Source organism: Doryrhamphus excisus, chromosome 7 (genome assembly GCF_030265055.1).
Source record: "Doryrhamphus excisus isolate RoL2022-K1 chromosome 7, RoL_Dexc_1.0, whole genome shotgun sequence".
NCBI classification, from domain to species: Eukaryota; Metazoa; Chordata; class Actinopteri; order Syngnathiformes; family Syngnathidae; genus Doryrhamphus; species Doryrhamphus excisus.
This window is the reverse complement of record NC_080472.1, coordinates 5543965-5562664: the sequence shown is the minus strand read 5'-3', so window position 1 is coordinate 5562664 and position 18700 is coordinate 5543965. Positions and strand designations below refer to the sequence as shown.

The window sequence follows — 18700 nt, the reverse complement described above, 5'->3', positions numbered from 1 at the left end:
TCTTGAAAAAGTAAGTAAAATATGTTTTTGTCTAGATTAAGGTGATTTTATAGTACCTTTTTGTCAGATCATCCAGCCAATAGCAGGGGTGCAGCCAGGAATTCTGGGCCCCGTGAAAAAAATAATCCTCATTACCTAACAATGTCCTCTAGTGAGCACATGGTCTCAATGTTTTCAGTCACCCTTTCACCGCTATGAGTGTCACACACAATCTATCAAATGTTTCATTGTATTTTCATTGTAATTCACTTATCATGGTCGGGTCTGGAACTGATAAACTGAGATAAACAAGGGACGACTAGAATGTGTTTGCACTGAACTTAAAGGCTTTGTATACTTCATTGCATGTTATGGTCTGCCTATTGATAATTCCGAGCACTGCTGCCATCTAGTGGATGTACACCACCACTACTAATACAGTACACAAAGCTGTTGAGTTCCACTCAAAAAGAGATCTCTACAGGGGTGATGGACAGCCATGAATAAACAGTATCAATTACTGTACCTGTCATGGAGTTTTCTGAGGTGCTGAGCTGTTCCCTTAGCTTGTCCACATCATCCGGGTGGACCTGTTCATATAGAGTGCTGCCAAACCACTCTGACTGGGGGTGGTTCAACACCGGTGTCACTGAGTCAGAGACGTAGATCACGCGTCCCGTCTCTGCTGCCACGACAAACAAGAACCCATCTGCAGCCTCCAAAATGAGATGTTTCAACTCCTATGGGCAAAAACAAAGAAAATTCATGGAAAGATAGAGTTGTGTACAGTTGCTCCATGATGGTTCGAACACCGCTGCTTCACTGTTATTTAAAAAATATGTCTATATTATTTTAATTTAAGTAATAATCAGTACAGGCTGCACAACTGCCGAGCGGTTAGCGCACAGGCCACACTGCTAAGAGACCCGAGTTTGATTCGACCCTCAGCCATCAGATTGTGGAGAGCTTTGTAATGGTGATGAGAAGGTGTACCCCACCTCTCGCTCGAAGACAGCTGGGATAGGCTCCAGCACGCCTGCGACCCTTTAGAGGATAAGTGGTAGAAAATGAATGAATAAATGTTTTGTGCTTGACAATAGTCTATTAGGGCTGCACAGTGGACAAGTGGTTAGCGCGCAGGCCACACAGCTAGGAGACCCGAGTTCGATTCCACCCTCGGCCATCTCTGTTTGCATGTTCTCCCCGTGGGTTTTCTCCGGGTACTCCTGTTTCCTCCCACATTCCAAAACATGCTAGGTTCATTGGCGACTCCAAATTGTCCATAGGTATGAATGTGAGTGTGAATGGTTGTTTGTCTATATGTGCCCTGTGATTGGCTGGCCACCAGTCCAGGGTGTACCCCGCCTCTCACCCGAAGACAGCTGGAATAGGCTCCAGCACCGCCGTGACTCTTGTGAGCGGTAGAAAATGAATGAATGAATAAATGTTTTTCAGGTTGTTTCCTCTAAAAGATGATGTATGAAGCATATAGCATTGGTGGTCCAAACACCATACTGTAATACTTGCTTGTGGCAAAAGTACCTGTTCAGTGAGAAAGGAGGGCTTATAGGCTCCATCCGTAGACGTGTTTCCGGTACCACGCATTGACTTCATATGAGACACTGCCATGCGCAGAATGGTCAACTTGTCTGGTTTACGGGCCAGTGCACTGCAGGTGGGGACCATGTCTGACAGCTCGGTGATGTACTGGGTCATTTTATTGCGTCGGCGTCGTTCGATCTCACTGTGGTTTTCTCTGAAACAGAGAAAAAAACGTTACAAAAGGCGGCAAGGCTGGAGTATCATCTTTATTCCAGTTTTATTTTAACGGAGAGACAGAATCTAACCCCCTATCCCTAACATGAAGCACAGGTTATTCATGAATATTTCTTTGTTTGGCTCAACTAAGTATTACAGGAATCCCTTATTAATGGCGGTTAATTAGTTCAAGACTCAACTGTGATAGGTGAATTGCCGCAGAGTCAGATTGCTTATTTATGAATAAAATATTTTCGTAGTTTGACAATTGAAAACCTGTTTACAACTTTCTGAATCGGTGTGTGTTTTATTTATTTTTTTCATTAAAAATAATATCCAACCAATGTCTGACTGTTTTTTAATTACTATTTTTTGTATGAAAATATCTTCTTGTCTTATTTAGTCCAATTTTTCCCATTCATTTTAATATATGGATTATTTGTATACATGCAGTTATGTTCTTTGTTATTTCATTGAAAAATAACCTAATAAATTCTTCTAAAACCTACTTTAGACATGTAATTATGTGATTTAATGTTTCAAAACATGACATGGACAATAAAAAAAATCATACAAAGCTTTAAAAAATAAAAATGACAAATAAAAGTGTGTTGTGACTTTGGAAAATGTGGGTCCCGGGTTGAGACCACTGAGAACTCTTGCTCAAAATACATTTTTTAAAACATGATTAGAGCTCTCTAGACATGAAATAACACTCATATAGTCACCTTTCCACTCTAATTACCCAATATAGCAGACATATTAAGAGAAAAAAGCCATTTAAGACTTGTGCTCTGCATGTGTTGCTAAATGTGCACCGATGCTAGCAGAGCTGAGTGTAGGTCAATTAGGGCTGAGGGGTTCAGACTTGAGTTTAAGTTGCCGTGGGTTACGACTGTAACTGTAGCGTTTGTTGTGATATCATTCAAACCTGCAAAGCCTGTTGTACCGATGATCAAGTCTGGTGCTTGTGTCTCACACCCAACATTACTGACCAGTGTGGACAATACATAACATGACCTTAAATGTGCGTATTTTTGACTAATAGGCCGTGATAGAGTCAGGTCACAAAATTTGAAGCGCTACATTGCAAGGTATTTCTGTATTGTTTGCATTTCAGGAGTCGAGTTATTTTGATATTTTTTTGTTACATTTTTGAGACAGATTAGGGCTAGGGTTTTCACTGATACACACTTAACGTAAATATTCTGTATTATTATATATTTAGTGAATATGTTTTTCCAGAAAGAACTTCAAAACAAATGGTAGAATGATCTCAAGAACATAGTCTGTTTTTCTAAAAGATTATCTAAGATACCAAAGAAATATACACAATAATAATGATAATAATAATATAACAATATTCAAGTTTAAAATGACATCATCATGCTTCCACGGTACCTGTATTGGCCATTTGGTACACATTTGTACTTCCTGTATGTTTGAATGAAGAACTCTATTCAGATGTTTGTCAAAAAGGGACACCCAGGAATAAAATCCTGACTCGTTGGTTGTTTAGTTTGACTTCAGGGCAGGGTTAAACTGCAGGGTGTACATCCTCAATATCCTCTTTGGCTTCAGCTATCTTGGCCTACCTGGCGTATCTCTCCTTATCCCCACCAGGTATCTGATCATCATCATACCTACAAGAAGAGAAAAAAACATACAATTAATTTCAGTGTGTGCTGTTGCTAGGGAAAAATCTTTGAGGTATTTTTGTGCATGGGAGAAGAAAGTGAGATGTGAATAAACATGGTGGAATTAGCAGTGGTTTAAAAAAAAAAAAAAAAAGATGCTCATGACTGGTGCAATGGGTGCAATGAAAAAAGTTGTTTGTTCCACTAATAATAAAATACAAATCCACACACAATTCAACTCATATTTGCATCATATTTGCATCTTCAAGGTAATATCAAATAATCAAGATCATTTACTTTCTTATATAGAGAAGTCGTTGAATGCATTTAACTGCATTTACTGATATACTGCATTTAAAATAGATTTTTATAAAAGCACCAGTTGACCAGAAGTCATTTAACACATTCAATTTATATATTTTTTTAATATTATATAAGTGCCAGATGACAAGAGATCAATTGTAATGTATTAAATTTGTTAAAATAATAAATATTTAACACCAGATGGAATGAGAAATAACATAATATAGTGAATTTTATTTATTTATACTTACAAGAATAAAGCCAAAATTGCCCGAAAACGAAAGTTGAAATATTTGGAAAATTAAAAACAACCAGAAGTAAAAAAAAAAAAAAAAAAAAACAACAAAAAACTGCTGGAATTTTACAAGAATTAAGTCAAAATATTAACAGAAAAATATTACAAGAAAAAAAATAATCAGTTTAGTTGAGGTCAAGTTGAAGTTTTTAAGCTACAATATTACAGGAATAAAGTAAAACTATTGTGGGAATACACTTAATCATTATTTCAGAAAGTTTAAATATTTGGAAAATTAAAAACTTGGAAAACAAAATGGTGGGAAAAAGCAAAGAGCGAAGTTCATATTAATTATACACTTTTCAACTTTTAACACATTGCTGAGATTAAGTTTTTATTTTAAATATACATGTTGCTTTAAAAAATATCAAAGTGGCCCTTGCATCCTTTCGTTTTTCAGTACTGGCCCTCGCTGGAAAAAACTTGGACGAAGATCTGTCAAAGGTGTGTTGCATCATGACGTGGATCCATCAACCCTTACCACAGCATATAAAAAAACACGATGCACGCGTCACCTCCACCTCCTTTTCTATCAAAGTCTCCAGACATGAGTGACTGATACTCTCACTGACAGGGCGGCAGCATTCATCCACTTCAAGGTCTCAGCAGGCGTTTCACAAGCTTCCGTATGTGTCATGCAACTGTCAACACTAAACGTTCAGTTCCTCTTGGGATCAGCAACATCTTCATGTAACTTAAACCATGTCCAGGGGAACACGGATGCTTCCAAAAACACACATTTTCACACCAAAAATGTAGTTTAAGTCTAATAAGTCTCCCACTAAAAAAACAAAATAGAAAACTATTCCTTTTTCAAATATCCGTGTTGGAATGGGCATAGCCTTAATAGGAACCGCACAGAAGGTTCATCCTCTAGGATTGTAATGACATAGAAAACGTATATAAAACCATAGGAAACGTATATAAACCCAACAGACAGTTGAGATGTTTGAAGCAAAAATAAAAGATGATCCCTGAGTTCTGATGTGACGTCAAAGAAAAGTGATTTATGAAGTGATCACAAGCCAGTTTACCGACATGAGGGTATCTGTAGAGGCACATGTCAACTTCAAGGTGCTGATATTAAGCCACCAAAAATAAAAATACTTCAGATCAACCTGAGATTAGATGACTTTATAGCTACACAAAAGGTCCCGACACAGAAGGACCACGATAGTTTTATATAGTAATATTTACACTGTACCAATAATCTAACCGTACCCACAGATACCCTCAAATAGGAAGTGCCATATCTTTGAAGGACATCAGCTTCCTTTGTGCTCACCTTGAAAATTTGCTTGGTCCCTCTCCGTCCTCGTCATCAAAGTCCATTCTGAGAAACAACCACAGCAAACATTTTAGTTTTTGTAATGTCCATTGAGTGAATATAGTGTGTATACATATAGTGTATTTAATAATATATTTAATTTAAAATATAAACAACAATAAGTGGTGTACATTTCTTATCACTTGAGTCACAATTTTGATGACTTTGGACTCGACTTGACAATATAATCAGGACTTGCAACGCTACTTTGACTTTGAATCAATAGCCACGTATAGATGGACCCAAATATTCCAATTCCATTCGGGTTATTTGCTCAAACAGAAAGAATGTAACCTTTGTATACACCTCATTCCGAAAGAAAAGTGCCAATTCGAATGAATATATAATGGGATTCCCAGGGGTGGAATATTCCTTTCCCCAATCCGATTGAGGTATCTTGTACCCGCTCAAACGGAAAGTTGTCAAACTGCGTTCTTCTTCGTGGAGTTTTTCTTCTTCTGTTGTTTATTGGCGGTTGGCAAGCAGCTTTGGTGTGCATTAGCGCCATCTGTGGAACAGAATCTAAACCCTTCTATACGCCATTCATAAGTCCACTTTTATTCAAAAAGAAAATACATATCTATATAAAACATGTGCCGAGCTTAATTATAAAATATTAGCAAGATTGAACTTTATCTTTTCCTGTTCCCGGGTGCGTTCTTTCAGCAAATGCTGAGATATGACGTAACACGCAGCTCCAGACGTTCTTCCATTTAAAAAAATGGAGGTGAGCAATCGGCACTGGACTGCTGCGGAAAGTTTGTTTTTGATTCAAACTAAATTTCAAGACTGGACGAAGGAAAAACTGGCAATACAGAGTTATTCCAATAAGTGAAAGAAAAACTGGAGGAAGTCGGTATCACGTGATGTTGGTGTTAACGCTTTACTGGGCATGCCCCATTGACTATTCTGGTTGATTATAGCGCCGCATGTAGACACGCCATTGGAATATTCCTTTCCATGTATACCATTGCTTTCGGAAAGGTCATTCGGAAAGAGAAAAACTCCTCATGTAAACGTGGCTATTGACTTGGGATCTGACTCGGACTTAAGACTTCAAAACACTTTTCAGTGAAAGTGTTGTGTAAAATGTGTTCCCATTGAAATTATTCAACTAACGTGATTATGTCATATTTTCTCTTGCAATCTGCCTCATCAAAGCATATATTAACGTCCAATCAGGTTTAAGAACAACAAACGTGTGGATTACATTTATGTGCACTGACTAAAATCCTTATATGTGATATTATTTTCCACAATAAAACAATTCAAAATGTAGTCATTGTATTTGTTGATTGTCCCATTGTTAAATTTCAAACCTCTGTGACTTCGGCCTTGACTTGGATTTGCAAATCTTAAATAAAAGACTTGAGACTTATGTGACACTTTAATGCACCTGGCCTACCAGAGAATAAAAACATGTAGCAGGAAGGCTCAGTTTTGCCAACGTAGAGAGTTTATCGCTGTAGTTAACGAGTAATCAGACTCTTCTAGTTACTCATTTTCAAAAGGTCTGACATGAAAGAAAGCATCATGTACTCCAGTGGTGTGCGATCAGCCCCTGCAAAGCCTTCTCTACTAGCATAAAAACGGAAACACTGACCTACATTTACAACTACAATTCCATGTTCCATGAAATTGTACTCATATATTCCCAACAGTCTATTATCTTCATTTACTCAGCATGTAACTTGGCTGTACTGCTTCCAGTAGTGTATGTTAAATTTTCTTGTCCAATCAGATTTCAGATCGTATCAACGTAATCTGCCCAGGGCCTTTAGAATCGGGGGTGCTGGCCCATATCACATACACACCATTAGCCTGACACGGCCAGTTGGCCTACAATAAGGATTTTTTCCATCCTCTGATTGGTTGATTTCAACGGGGCACACGCTAACCATCCCCTCCTTCACTTGGAGGCCCTCCTGTCATAACAGTGCTTATGCATGATCAAGCAGACAGCTTTACGCTACAGCACACCGGAGAGAACCATCCTGTGTCTATGGATGGACCTGCATCGTACATGCACGGAACTGAAATCAAACAAGGCAGGACCAGTCCCCGATGCCCAGGTGTCATGTTTATGATCCACGTTTGGATTGTTTGTGTAGGTTGCGATTCTCATGCATGGGTTAAATGTGCTGCATTGGCCACTGGGGATTATAATAACAAGTACTGATCTGTACACATACGAACATTTTAAAGCAGCCCACTGTGATTTATTTATGGAATCATCACGTTAAAGCCTGGTCGGAAAATGACATTTCCATGTCAAAGCCGGTTATGGTCCCAAACGCCTTGCTAATCATTATTTGAAAAGAAACGCATATAAATATACCGTCTTAAGAGGACTCCATGACTGTACAATAAAGCCCTTTAACAAGAAGTGGCGATGCCATTTCTAAACTACCATAAGTCTTCAACTATTTGTGCATTTCAAAATAATTCTAACTTTCCAGTGATATACATGTCATTATAGTAATCCCAGGGATTGTGTTACAGAAGCTCCAAGAGGACAAGGCTTCGGTACAAAGCAAAGTGGGGGTTTGTTTCCGAAGAACCAAGGTAGGTTTTAATCAAATATTTTGGTATTTCTTACAGTCGGTTTTCATATTGTGTTCATTTTGTCAAGTTTTTGATTGAAGTTACAGAATGTAACATCTTCTACTGTAATATTGACTACTGGTAAAAAAAAAAAAAATTAATTTTGAGGTAGCAAAGCAGGTTGTAGTAATTATTTGGTCATATGTGATCTGAGGATGCCCGGATGTTCTTTCAGGGTCCTTCATCGACAGAAACGACACTCACCCTCCTGATCTTCTCTTTCCTCCTCTGCCTGGCATGGCACCTCCCATCCTTACTGGACCCGACCCAACTGCACCCGGCATCGCGACTGTCCCAGGCAGCTCGTTGGCCATCTCTGCAGATCACAACACAAACATTATGCATTTATCATCACACTAGCGACACATGAAATTATATTTACATTCAAGCAAAATCGAAACATCTGTGGGCAGCAAACCGCTCCTTTCGGTGTCATTTTGGGATAATTCTATACCCAACTTAGATGTAAACATAGAGTTTTCATCAGTAAAACACCATATTGCATTGATTTACACAGACCTATATACTCTAGCCTGAAGCATCACAGAACAGCAGATACACAACTGATGTTATAATGTCCACACACATTCCCTATTCATTCAGTTCTGAAGCCAGTGAAGAACCAACTGGCAGGCCACAAGTCCACTTACGTGTCAACGTGCCGTTGAACATTGGCAATATGAGCATCATCTGTATGCCAAATAGCCCTCCACACTTATCTATTTACCTGTGATTCTCTCACTCCCCTGACTCATCATCCCGTCCTATCACGATCCACTCTGTTAATCATTCTGCCAAGTGCAATGCATAAAGTAGCACAGTTGACATTTCATTATGATGTGTATTCCCTTGTTGTCTTTTATTCCACAGACACATACTAGTAGAAACACAATAACCGAGATCATTGGGTCTGCAGCCATCTTTTCTTCTTTCATAGGTTAGAGACCAACAACAGAAGGCTCTCCATTTCCTGGCAGGAAAAGCCACAAAACACTGCTGCCATTATTCCAAACGGGCACCCTTCGTCTTTCACTTTGCCAGGAGTGCAAGCCTTCAAGACAGTCACATCCAGTATTGTTAGATTTGTGTACATACCTCATGTCATTCTTTCAATGTCTGGGCAAAAGCTACAATTTTTTTTTATCAACACAAAAACATTATAATGCGTGAGATGTGTAACCAGGAAGAGTTTGCATGTGTGGAATGGGCAGATTGTGCATTTGCATGCATTCATTGCTTTAGTTAAAATGACCACTTTTATGTTACTTTGTAAAGACAGGGTGTAGTAGTTATAGTATTGCTGTTTTTAGTCACATACTGTTTAATTATTTGGTCTTTTGGTCTGAGTCCGGCACCCTTACTAGGAATGCTTTTGAATGCTGTGTTCTATACAATATTTATTTCAAATCCAAACGCCACAGTAGTTTATATCGGAGGAATCGCTTACTTACTCAGATCAGTCTAACCACTTGAATCGATAAGGCCAATGCTGTTTTTCAAACAGTTCTGTGGGCCGGAATGATTTCCCACAGGAAAATTAGCTTTGTTTTTTTGGATATTTTTTTGTATATTCCAGTTCTTTGTGATAGGTGAAAAAGTGCATCACTAGTATTAACTTCGGTCTTTGTTCACTTATAAATTATATAAATTTCATATTATAAATTACATAAATTGTTCGCCTTCTCTTGAAAAAAAATATCAGAAAAGTCTCTTCTCGTAATATTATTACTTTATTTTGTTTAGTTTCTTTGTCATTATATTACAACTTTAAAATGAATAAATTATATATATATATATATATATATATATATATATATATATATATATATACGTATATTTAAACTCTATTCTACTAAAATGACATTATTTCAGTAGCCGTAAATTGCGACTTTATTGCTCGTTAAAATACAACTTTTTTGTCTTCAAAAACAGCTATTTTTCCCTATTTAATTTTGCTTCTTGCTAATTTTTTTAAACTATGATAATCCCGACTTTATTCCCATCATATTTTTACTTCATTCAAATTTTTTCTGCAACCTAATTTTCCAAATTCATATTACGATTATAAAAATATACGATAATAAAATATTTAATATATATTTAATGTGTCAACTTCATGCTACTAAAATGTTACTTTTTCCTGGTAATATTACGTTACTCTCATAAAAATGTACCTTTTCTTCTTAGAAAACAACTTTTTTTATATTTTGACTTTATTCTTGTAAATTTACTGCTGAGTTTTCCATTTTTGCTGATTCTTGGGAAAGAGGGCACCCATTGAATATAATAGTAGGGGACACACTGATCCTTGTTATTTGACAGATTTGGACACATCCACACTGAAGCCCTGAAATGGTCTTTGTTCCTGCAAAGCACGCAACCCTCATTAGATCATTTCACATGTCACGTGTCACATGCTCTTACACCAATTGGATCTGGGTGATGGCCAGATGGAGATAATCCTCCAGTGACACAGCGTTCCTGCTCTGAAGTCACTGCACCTCACTATACTGCTGTGCAAGGGGGAACGGCACAGCTGATCTTGGCTCTAGACTGATCTTGGATCTAACCAACTAACTTTGTCAAGGCGACGGCAGCAACAGCAGCAGCATTAAGCGTTACTTAGGTCTAACTGGGCGTCATCACCCGACAAATGCACGCATCTGAATGGGAATGACAACGCAACATATGTCATCGTCAGAAGCCAGTTTCCATGCCATACCAATATATAAGCTTTCTCTTTTGTACCCTTCCATTATGTGGCATCCATCCAACACCGCATAGGTGTGATTGCACATACGTAGCTCGTGTGCAAATCACCATCCTGACGGTTACTTTAATTCTATATTCATTTGCATCCACAATGACGTAACAAAGGGAGAACATGGTTGACCTGTTTTCAGATAGGCGCTCCAAGAAGCTCATTGGCTCGTTAGAAGACACTTATACCGCTTCATTTTCTTATGCTGACATTTCCACCTGTGGTCCTTTCTGCTGGTCTTTCACTAGAGTTCACAGCTCTCGTGTACGATGACGGGTGAGTGTGTGTGCCGTGCTCGAAATGGGCGTTGTGCGCGCTGATTTCAACAGTGGTGCCAAGCTGATGGACGAGTGCCCGCATTTTGTGTCTCCTCTCCGGGTTGCCGAGGGCACAGAAGAAGGGATTGGCTGCATCTGCAGTTCAGAAGGCAGCAGATGCGGCTGGAAGGGCCCAGCAGAGGCGGGCAAACCTGCTTTTCAGTCAGGTTTTCAGTTAATGTGAGAAGACTAGAAATAAATGCATTGTGAAATACCCCAAAAAAGAGTTGTGGATACATTTAAACATTTACACTTCATTTATGGGATCGGTATATATCGGAAGATCTACCATCCACTATACACTTGTTTATAAATAAGAGTATGTGTGTACATTGTACATATAATTAAGTAATTCACAATTCAGTCAATATGGCAAAGATAATTACACATAATTCCTCAATAGTTGTGTACATAAACTGAGTAATATCTCAGTGAAAATAGCTAGGTAGCATTTATGAATTATGTCCAGTTAGCATTTGCTATACAACATTAAAGATACTGTATACCGGAGATTAAAAAGGATTATGCAAATGGAAATGCAGCCACAGTTAAGGCAGTATATTAAAAAGCTTTCAGCAAAGGGCACATTTTTCAATACTTCATGAAATAGCAGTTTAACAAACGGACTTGGAAGAAATACATTTTGAATATCGAGTTCATGGCGCAAAGCGCAGCCATAAAACAATTAATTTTTTTTTTCTATACAAGTAACCGCTACAAGTGAACAGATAACTTTTGTGATGGATACAGGCGTCTTTCTGCTGAGTTATTTATCCATAATCTGAAAAATAACAATGAAAATTGCATTATTCGTGAATACCTGCCGATATCTGTTCTTCGAGTGACAGTTATGATGCAGGTGACACCGAACTAACACTACCTTCTCCATAATGGGCACCCCTGAGAAACCATACATATCCATACGCTGTATTAAGTAATACTGTTTTGCAAAAATCCAAAGTGTGGCGGCATTTACTGAGAACCAATTAACTGCGATAAAAAAGGCATTACTGTAGAAGAAAGTTGGTGGTTTAGACATTATTATGTTAATTAACTTGAAATACTGAAGGTAATTCATTGGTTCATTCATTTTATACCAATTCCAGGTCAAAAAGGTGTATTTTGCATGGTGACATTAGGATAAAATTTGACATAAGCACTGATAAATAGGTAAGTTATCACCCTACATATCTTTTATTTCACTCTGATGTTGGCATCCTTCCCTTTCAATCCATTTCATTTGAATGGACTTAATTTAAGCTTCACTTTTTGGTTTAAGTCTCCATATCCATTTCATAGCAAATTGAAGGGGAAAGTTTAACAATGATAATAAAGCAGTGCCAAAATATATATATGTCCAAAATATGTTTAACATTGACGTCTGTTAGAAGTAGAATATTTTCCAACATTACCTTATTGTTGTATGAGCAACAAGTGGTTGGTTTTGGAAATATCACCTATTTTGGGCTGCGTGTACATGTGTGGGTGCGTTTGCTGTGGTTTACAAGTGTCTCTGAATGCAGTGGCAACTTGTGTCGGAGGAGTTATGTAATGCACCTGAATGCACCATTTTAGAAAAAGCTGGAGCAGCATGGATAGCAGTTTGCGAGTTTGCAAGTGTCTATTATCTGACTTGGAATAAATAATTCCATGGAGTCCCAACTCTAAAAGAACCACTACTCCCTTCTTAATACTATCTAAAATACAAAAATACATAAAACCATCAATAAAGCCTCGTTTTCCACTTATTTGTGGATATGCACACAGATCAAGGAACAACTTGCCTGTCTCCTTTCTGCTGCGGTCTCCTCACACTGTGAGGTGTTCAGGTGCACTTGTTACCCCCTATGGTAATTGATGTACCCCGGTACCCCACTTTGGGAACCACTGGTCTATGATATTGTAGTATATTTCATTATTACAGTTGTTGGCTTAGCAAATGAGAGATCAAGCACACAGGTCAGCTCAAATGAGGGAATGTCAAACTTTTTGGTATGTTAACAGAATATGGGCATGACTAAAACAACAACACTATCTTTCCATGCACACAATGCAGTGTTTCCCCACACATTGTTTTATATATGGTGGCCTGCTACTATTTAGTTGTGGACCACCACCTAACAATACAGTCTCGTTCTCAAACAAAATATAATAGAGTTGTGTGTGCGGCTTGTGAAGCAATTCCATACAGTCGATGGCATCGTAACTCTGCAGTTGGGAGGCACTTCAGCTTGCTTGCTTCAGTTTGCAAGCAATAGTCAACCACTAGCTATACAACACAGAGCACAGAGCAAAAATGAACCACGAGTGTATGTGAATAACAATAAGTACAACAGAACTTTAACTGTTATTTACAAAGTGCCTGCAAGGTTATGTTGGGCACGCAAGCGGCAACTCCCCCTTGATATATAGTGATATAACAGGTAAGTTATTGTTCAAATCAACATCAATATGAATATGCACCTCTCGGGCTTATGCACAAAATGAAACCAACAAATGCAAGTCAATAATTACATATTCTCTTAAGGTTTAAAAACAAATTGGATGATGAAGTCATCTAGTCACCCCAAACTCAACACCACAGATAGATTGTGGTCCTGTGGGAAAGAGCATGGCTTGACGACACAGAAGCATAAATCAGTCTTTACTTCTTAATGATTTCCCTACATTTTAACAAGGCCACAAATGCTAGGCTAAAAAGAATGTTTGTGATTTCCAATCAATAAATCTTCTTTATTCGATTTAAAGTACATTTGTGCTACAAGCATGAAGAATGTAAACATATACTATCTTTCAGATGAATTAGTAGTATTCTACCCAAAAACATCACTAATGCCTATGTGCTATAACCTCCATCATTTCACTTTAAATAGATCTGAATGCTTATGGCTTAAACTGTACTTACATAGTGACATTAATCCCTTGAAATGTTTGTTTATATTTTGGGATCAATATAAAACTAGCCCCCAGGCCACACATTGGACACCAGTGGTTTAGTTTATGTTGTGTCCATCGTGTAACTTTCAACCATTAAACATATTTTTATATATTTTATCATCAGCAGGCAGGAATGTTTTAAGTATATTTGTTATAAAGTGTATGTATTTACACGTAGGACTACTGTAGAAAATACAACAGCCAAGAAATGCGAACAAGTAGAATATGCAAAATAATCTTTGTGTCCCTAAGAGATGAAACCAATGAGGAGAGCGTCTTACCACGAACACAAAGCTACACGACGACAAAGAGTTCATTGGAATGACACCTTTAGGAAGGCTTTTTGATCGAAATATTCGTTGAAATTTGAAGAAAAGGAGTGTTTCTGTGGGGGGAAGGGATGGATGCTGCAGCCAGGCTTCGGCGGCCTGGCGGCGGCTTCGAGCCTCCTTCGTCCTCCATAGTCTCCACAACAACACGGTCATTATTCAACTATCGTCAGAAAACACGATCAAACATACTACAAAACACGACAAAACGCGATCAAACATAGCACAAAACACAAAGCTGTGCCGACTTACCCGACGGATTGACGGCGGCGGGAGTCGCCATGATGGTGGTCGGGGAGAAGAAGCGGCGTCAGCGGTGTGGATGACGCAGAAGAAGGAGCACACAGTCCGGCCACACAGCCTCCAAACACCGCAGGCTTGGCACGCTAGCTTCGCTAGATCCGCCTCTCATCCGCTAACAAGCACCAACCTCCCTGATGGATGATGATGACGCGAATACTGATTCATTGTGTGGAAAATGCACATTTAACGCAATATATCGTGAAAGCAAACACCGCGAGATGTCCAACCTGAATAAATGATTATGAAACACACTAAAAGCATCATTGTATTTGTTTATCAGGGACAATGAAAACATTGTTACACATAAAACAATACACGACACAGATTATATGTAAACATTTTAGACAAGCTTAATTAGGCTTTTCTAGTTGTTTATACATATATATATTAACATAACTACATACATAAAATAATCCAAATTACAGTGAGCCTTGGTTAGCGTCATTCATTCATTCCATAGTCCGACTAACCGAAATTAACTCATTCGTTTCCATAAGAAGTCATGTAAATCCAATCATTCCAGAAAGCCCAAAACACTTTATGTAGTTTTACATTCAGAAAACAATTCAAGATGCATATAAATGAAATAAATAAATGATAATTTAAAAGGAAACTGCACTTTTGGGGGGAACTTTGCCCATCATCCATAAAAATAGCTCAGAAAGAGCTAGCATGTGGGGGCTAACAATGCACACCAGCAGTGTTCTATTTACACAACTGTATATAAACCGACTAACAAAAAGAACAATTTTATGGCATGGTTGCGGAGCGCAAATAGACAACCAAATTATTTGTAAAGTTTTAGCCCACATTCCATGTTTTGTTTATACTGTGTTGAGATATCATATGCTATGTGCTCCATCTATCAAAATTGATATCATGGTGTCCAAACTAGTGGTGTGTCACTCATGAACGAACGGGTCAAAAGAACTAGTTATTTTTTGTAAACGGAATGAACAAGGTCACCGACCCTAAAATACCCGTTCAGTTGCAAATGCTTTTTTTTTTGATTGGCTGGGTCAGTTCACTGTTTCTTTTGCAGGGCAGTACTATCTGCGTGCTTGCCTGTCTTATTCTAGCGCCTCGCTCTGTGGGTGGGTGGGGCTAGCTGACTGAAAGACCGAGACCGAGAGATTGATCGACACTTGCCGGCCGTTCATTCATGACAGACAGTCGGTCATGAATTGAAACTAGTTCTTTTGACCCGTTCGTTCATGAACGACACACCACCAGGGGAGATCATAGGCTAACGACCAATTGACTGAATTTACCAAAATGAACGGATCTTTTTAATGAGTGAACCGGAATGATCAACATGAACGGTTTTGCCCACCACTAGTCCCAACTCTAAAAGAACGACTACCCCTTTCTTTTCATTCATTTTCTACCACTTATCCTCACAAGGGTCGCCGGGATGCTGGTTTTCGGCCAGCCAATCACAGGGCACATATAGACAAACAACCATTCACACTCACACCTATGGACAATTTGGAGTCGCCAATTAACCTAGCATGTTTTTGGAATGTGGGAGGAAACCGGAGTACCCGGAGAAAACCCACGCATGCACGGGGTGAACACGCAAACTCCACACAGAGATGGCCGAGGGTGGGATTGAACTCAGGTCTCCTAGCTGTGAGGTCTGCGTGCTAACCACTCATCCGCCGTGCAGTGTCTTAAAGTGTCTTTTCCACTTTATTTTGCTTAGGTGGAAATTCTTGGGGCAATGTTTTATTATTATAAGTGGTTGTACAAAATAATTTGTCTGAAACTAGATATTTTGATTACGTTAAGTGAACTCATACTTTTAAGTATAGACATCCATCTATCCATTTACTATGCCGCTTATCCTCTCTAGGGTCGCGTGTATGCTGGAGGCTATCCCAGCTGTCTTTGGGCAAGGGTACACCCTGGACTGTTTTAAGTATAGTCAAATATTGTAAAACTCAACTATTTTGAGTAGATGTTACTCAATTGTTTTAGTAAATCAAACCCATTAAACCCATTTTAAAGCAGTTAACATGCAAACTCCACACATCCACACAAGTGGAGATTCAAACACAGATCGAGGCAACATGGCTACCCCCCTCCAATAGGCTCACCACCCATATTCTTCTTCTTAAAATTCTTTACAATCTTACATGTATGTCCCTGAGGTCCTTTGACAGCTCTTTGGTCTTGCCCATGGTGTTGCAGAGGTTTGAATGCAAGCATGTTTGTGTGACAGGTGTGTTTAATCCACATAATGAGTTGAAATTAGGAGTACTTTCTTAAAGGGACAGGGCTCATTTGTTCGTTCCATGGAAACATGTGGTCTGGCGTTTGGTCAAAGATCAAATACTTATTTTCCCCACTGTACATGGACTGCAACAAGTCGACAAAGAAGAATTAAAGAAAAGACTGGAACTGGTAGCTCACATTGTGTTCGATTTCCCATTCAATGAGGTCCTACCGAAGGCCTTTCAGTGCTCATCCACCAGGAAACCGTTCACAATTCACCAACTCTCAGTGTGACAAAACCGGCTAAATTGTACAGAGATAAAAATATCTAGTCGTGGGTTGAAGTCAAGGTTACATTGACGAGTCCGCAGGGTTTTAAAGGTCATGATGAAGGTAGATACACCACATTATGGTAATGAGGATGCCTCAACACTCGGAGAATGTCAAACAGATTGAATTTACCTTGATAGCTGAACTCTGACTGCTTTCACTCTTTCACCTCCGCTTTACTGTCTCCTTCAGCCTTTTCACATACAAGAGTCAGTGTTGCTCATTTTTGTAAAAAACGTGTCCCGATACACAAACTTACATTACAGTTATGTGCCAACATTCACTACAATTACAGTGGAATACCATTCATTATCACATACTACAGTATTAATTGTCCCTGTACCTTAGAAACCGCCCATGAATGATACAGGAAAAGGCCGAAATGATACTGTGTCAAAGCCCAGGGCAGTGATACTGATAAAATATAGAGTTTAACCATGTCCAGTATCAGCCCCTGTAGCTGTCCACTCAGAGCGCGCTGCTTTGGTATCGTGCCCGTGAAACAATCAGAGAACAGCGCACAAGCGTGAACACACACTATAAATATTCCTAGTGCTTCTCCAGTCACCAAAAAACCCAAACTTGATTAATGGAACTTTAATTGTCAGACATTGATAAGATAAGACTGTTGATAAAATATTATTGTTGAAATATTTTTGCAATTATTGTGTTTACACTGTTTAGATATAATACATGTAATAAACGGAACATTTTCTGGAAACAAAATGGTCTTTTGATTAAATAGTACGTGATAATAAGCTCATGATTAAATAGAATGTGATAATAAGATCATCACATGGTTTGTCTGTTATCAGGCCCAGGATCATGCCCCCAAGTGTCAGTATCAGCGGTCTCGGGGTGATACTGACACTTGGGGGCATGATACCTGGCCTGATACCAGACAAACCATGTGATAACCTACATATAACTCCAGCACGATACCTTTGACATCGTTTGTCAAACTGCTGATGAATCCGTGAATAAAAACATGCTACTGTCATGTACCGATCTATAAAACTAGTGAGTCCAAAGTCTAGCCCAGGGGCCGGTGGGGCCACTTGTGTCCCGTTTGTGTTTACTGACACACACAAATTGAAGCATGTCTACTTTGGGTCAGAATATTAGCAAGGAGGACAAGGACCACGCTGATAAGAGTTGTTTGCCCTTCAGTAATGCCTCATTTGTTGTGATTTTGTCTTTGGCAGGTGCCATTTTCTTTTTGTTAATTGTTGTTTTGAAATTTTTCTTTGAATTGATTTTTGTTTCTGTATGCCAATATCCAAAACAAATGATTTTAAAAATCCAGCTTAGGGCTTCAAACTAAAAATTAAGTTGAAAAATATGGTCTCAAATTTTCTTTTGACCCTCAGTATACTTTGCTAAGATCATTTTCACACTTCAGGGACCATCAAGGGGTTTGAATCAGAACCAAAAATGACTTGCTGACATCCCAGATGTTAAGTCATGGTGGCCATTCACCAACCATCCACTCATCCAGCCATGGGGACCATCCAGGTTTGCCCAAAACTCATCAGTAAACAAGAAAATAATAATCATGTATTGTATAAATAAACGAATATCTTCCAAAGGAATGATCAGAAGA

General features: G+C 38.6%; 1 protein-coding gene across 2 annotated transcripts in view; it reads right to left on the bottom strand.

Annotated features, from left to right (window-relative positions):
- arnt2 (aryl-hydrocarbon receptor nuclear translocator 2) overlaps positions 1 to 18573 on the bottom strand; it is a 48796-nt gene extending 30223 nt beyond the window's left edge. Inside the window, exons 1-7 of one of the 2 annotated variants that reach the window (XM_058078311.1) lie at positions 16689 to 18573; positions 14500 to 14681; positions 8108 to 8219; positions 5258 to 5305; positions 3333 to 3380; positions 1522 to 1735; positions 506 to 719 (exon numbers count right to left, since the gene is read on the bottom strand). In XM_058078311.1, the coding sequence (XP_057934294.1) occupies positions 506 to 719; positions 1522 to 1735; positions 3333 to 3380; positions 5258 to 5305; positions 8108 to 8219; positions 14500 to 14530 (667 nt within the window). In that variant the 5' untranslated portion in view covers positions 14531 to 14681; positions 16689 to 18573. The remainder of the gene's footprint in view (positions 1 to 505; positions 720 to 1521; positions 1736 to 3332; positions 3381 to 5257; positions 5306 to 8107; positions 8220 to 14499; positions 14682 to 16688) is intronic. The other variant, XM_058078312.1, reaches the window with a different exon arrangement.
- Positions 18574 to 18700: the final 127 nt, after the last annotated feature.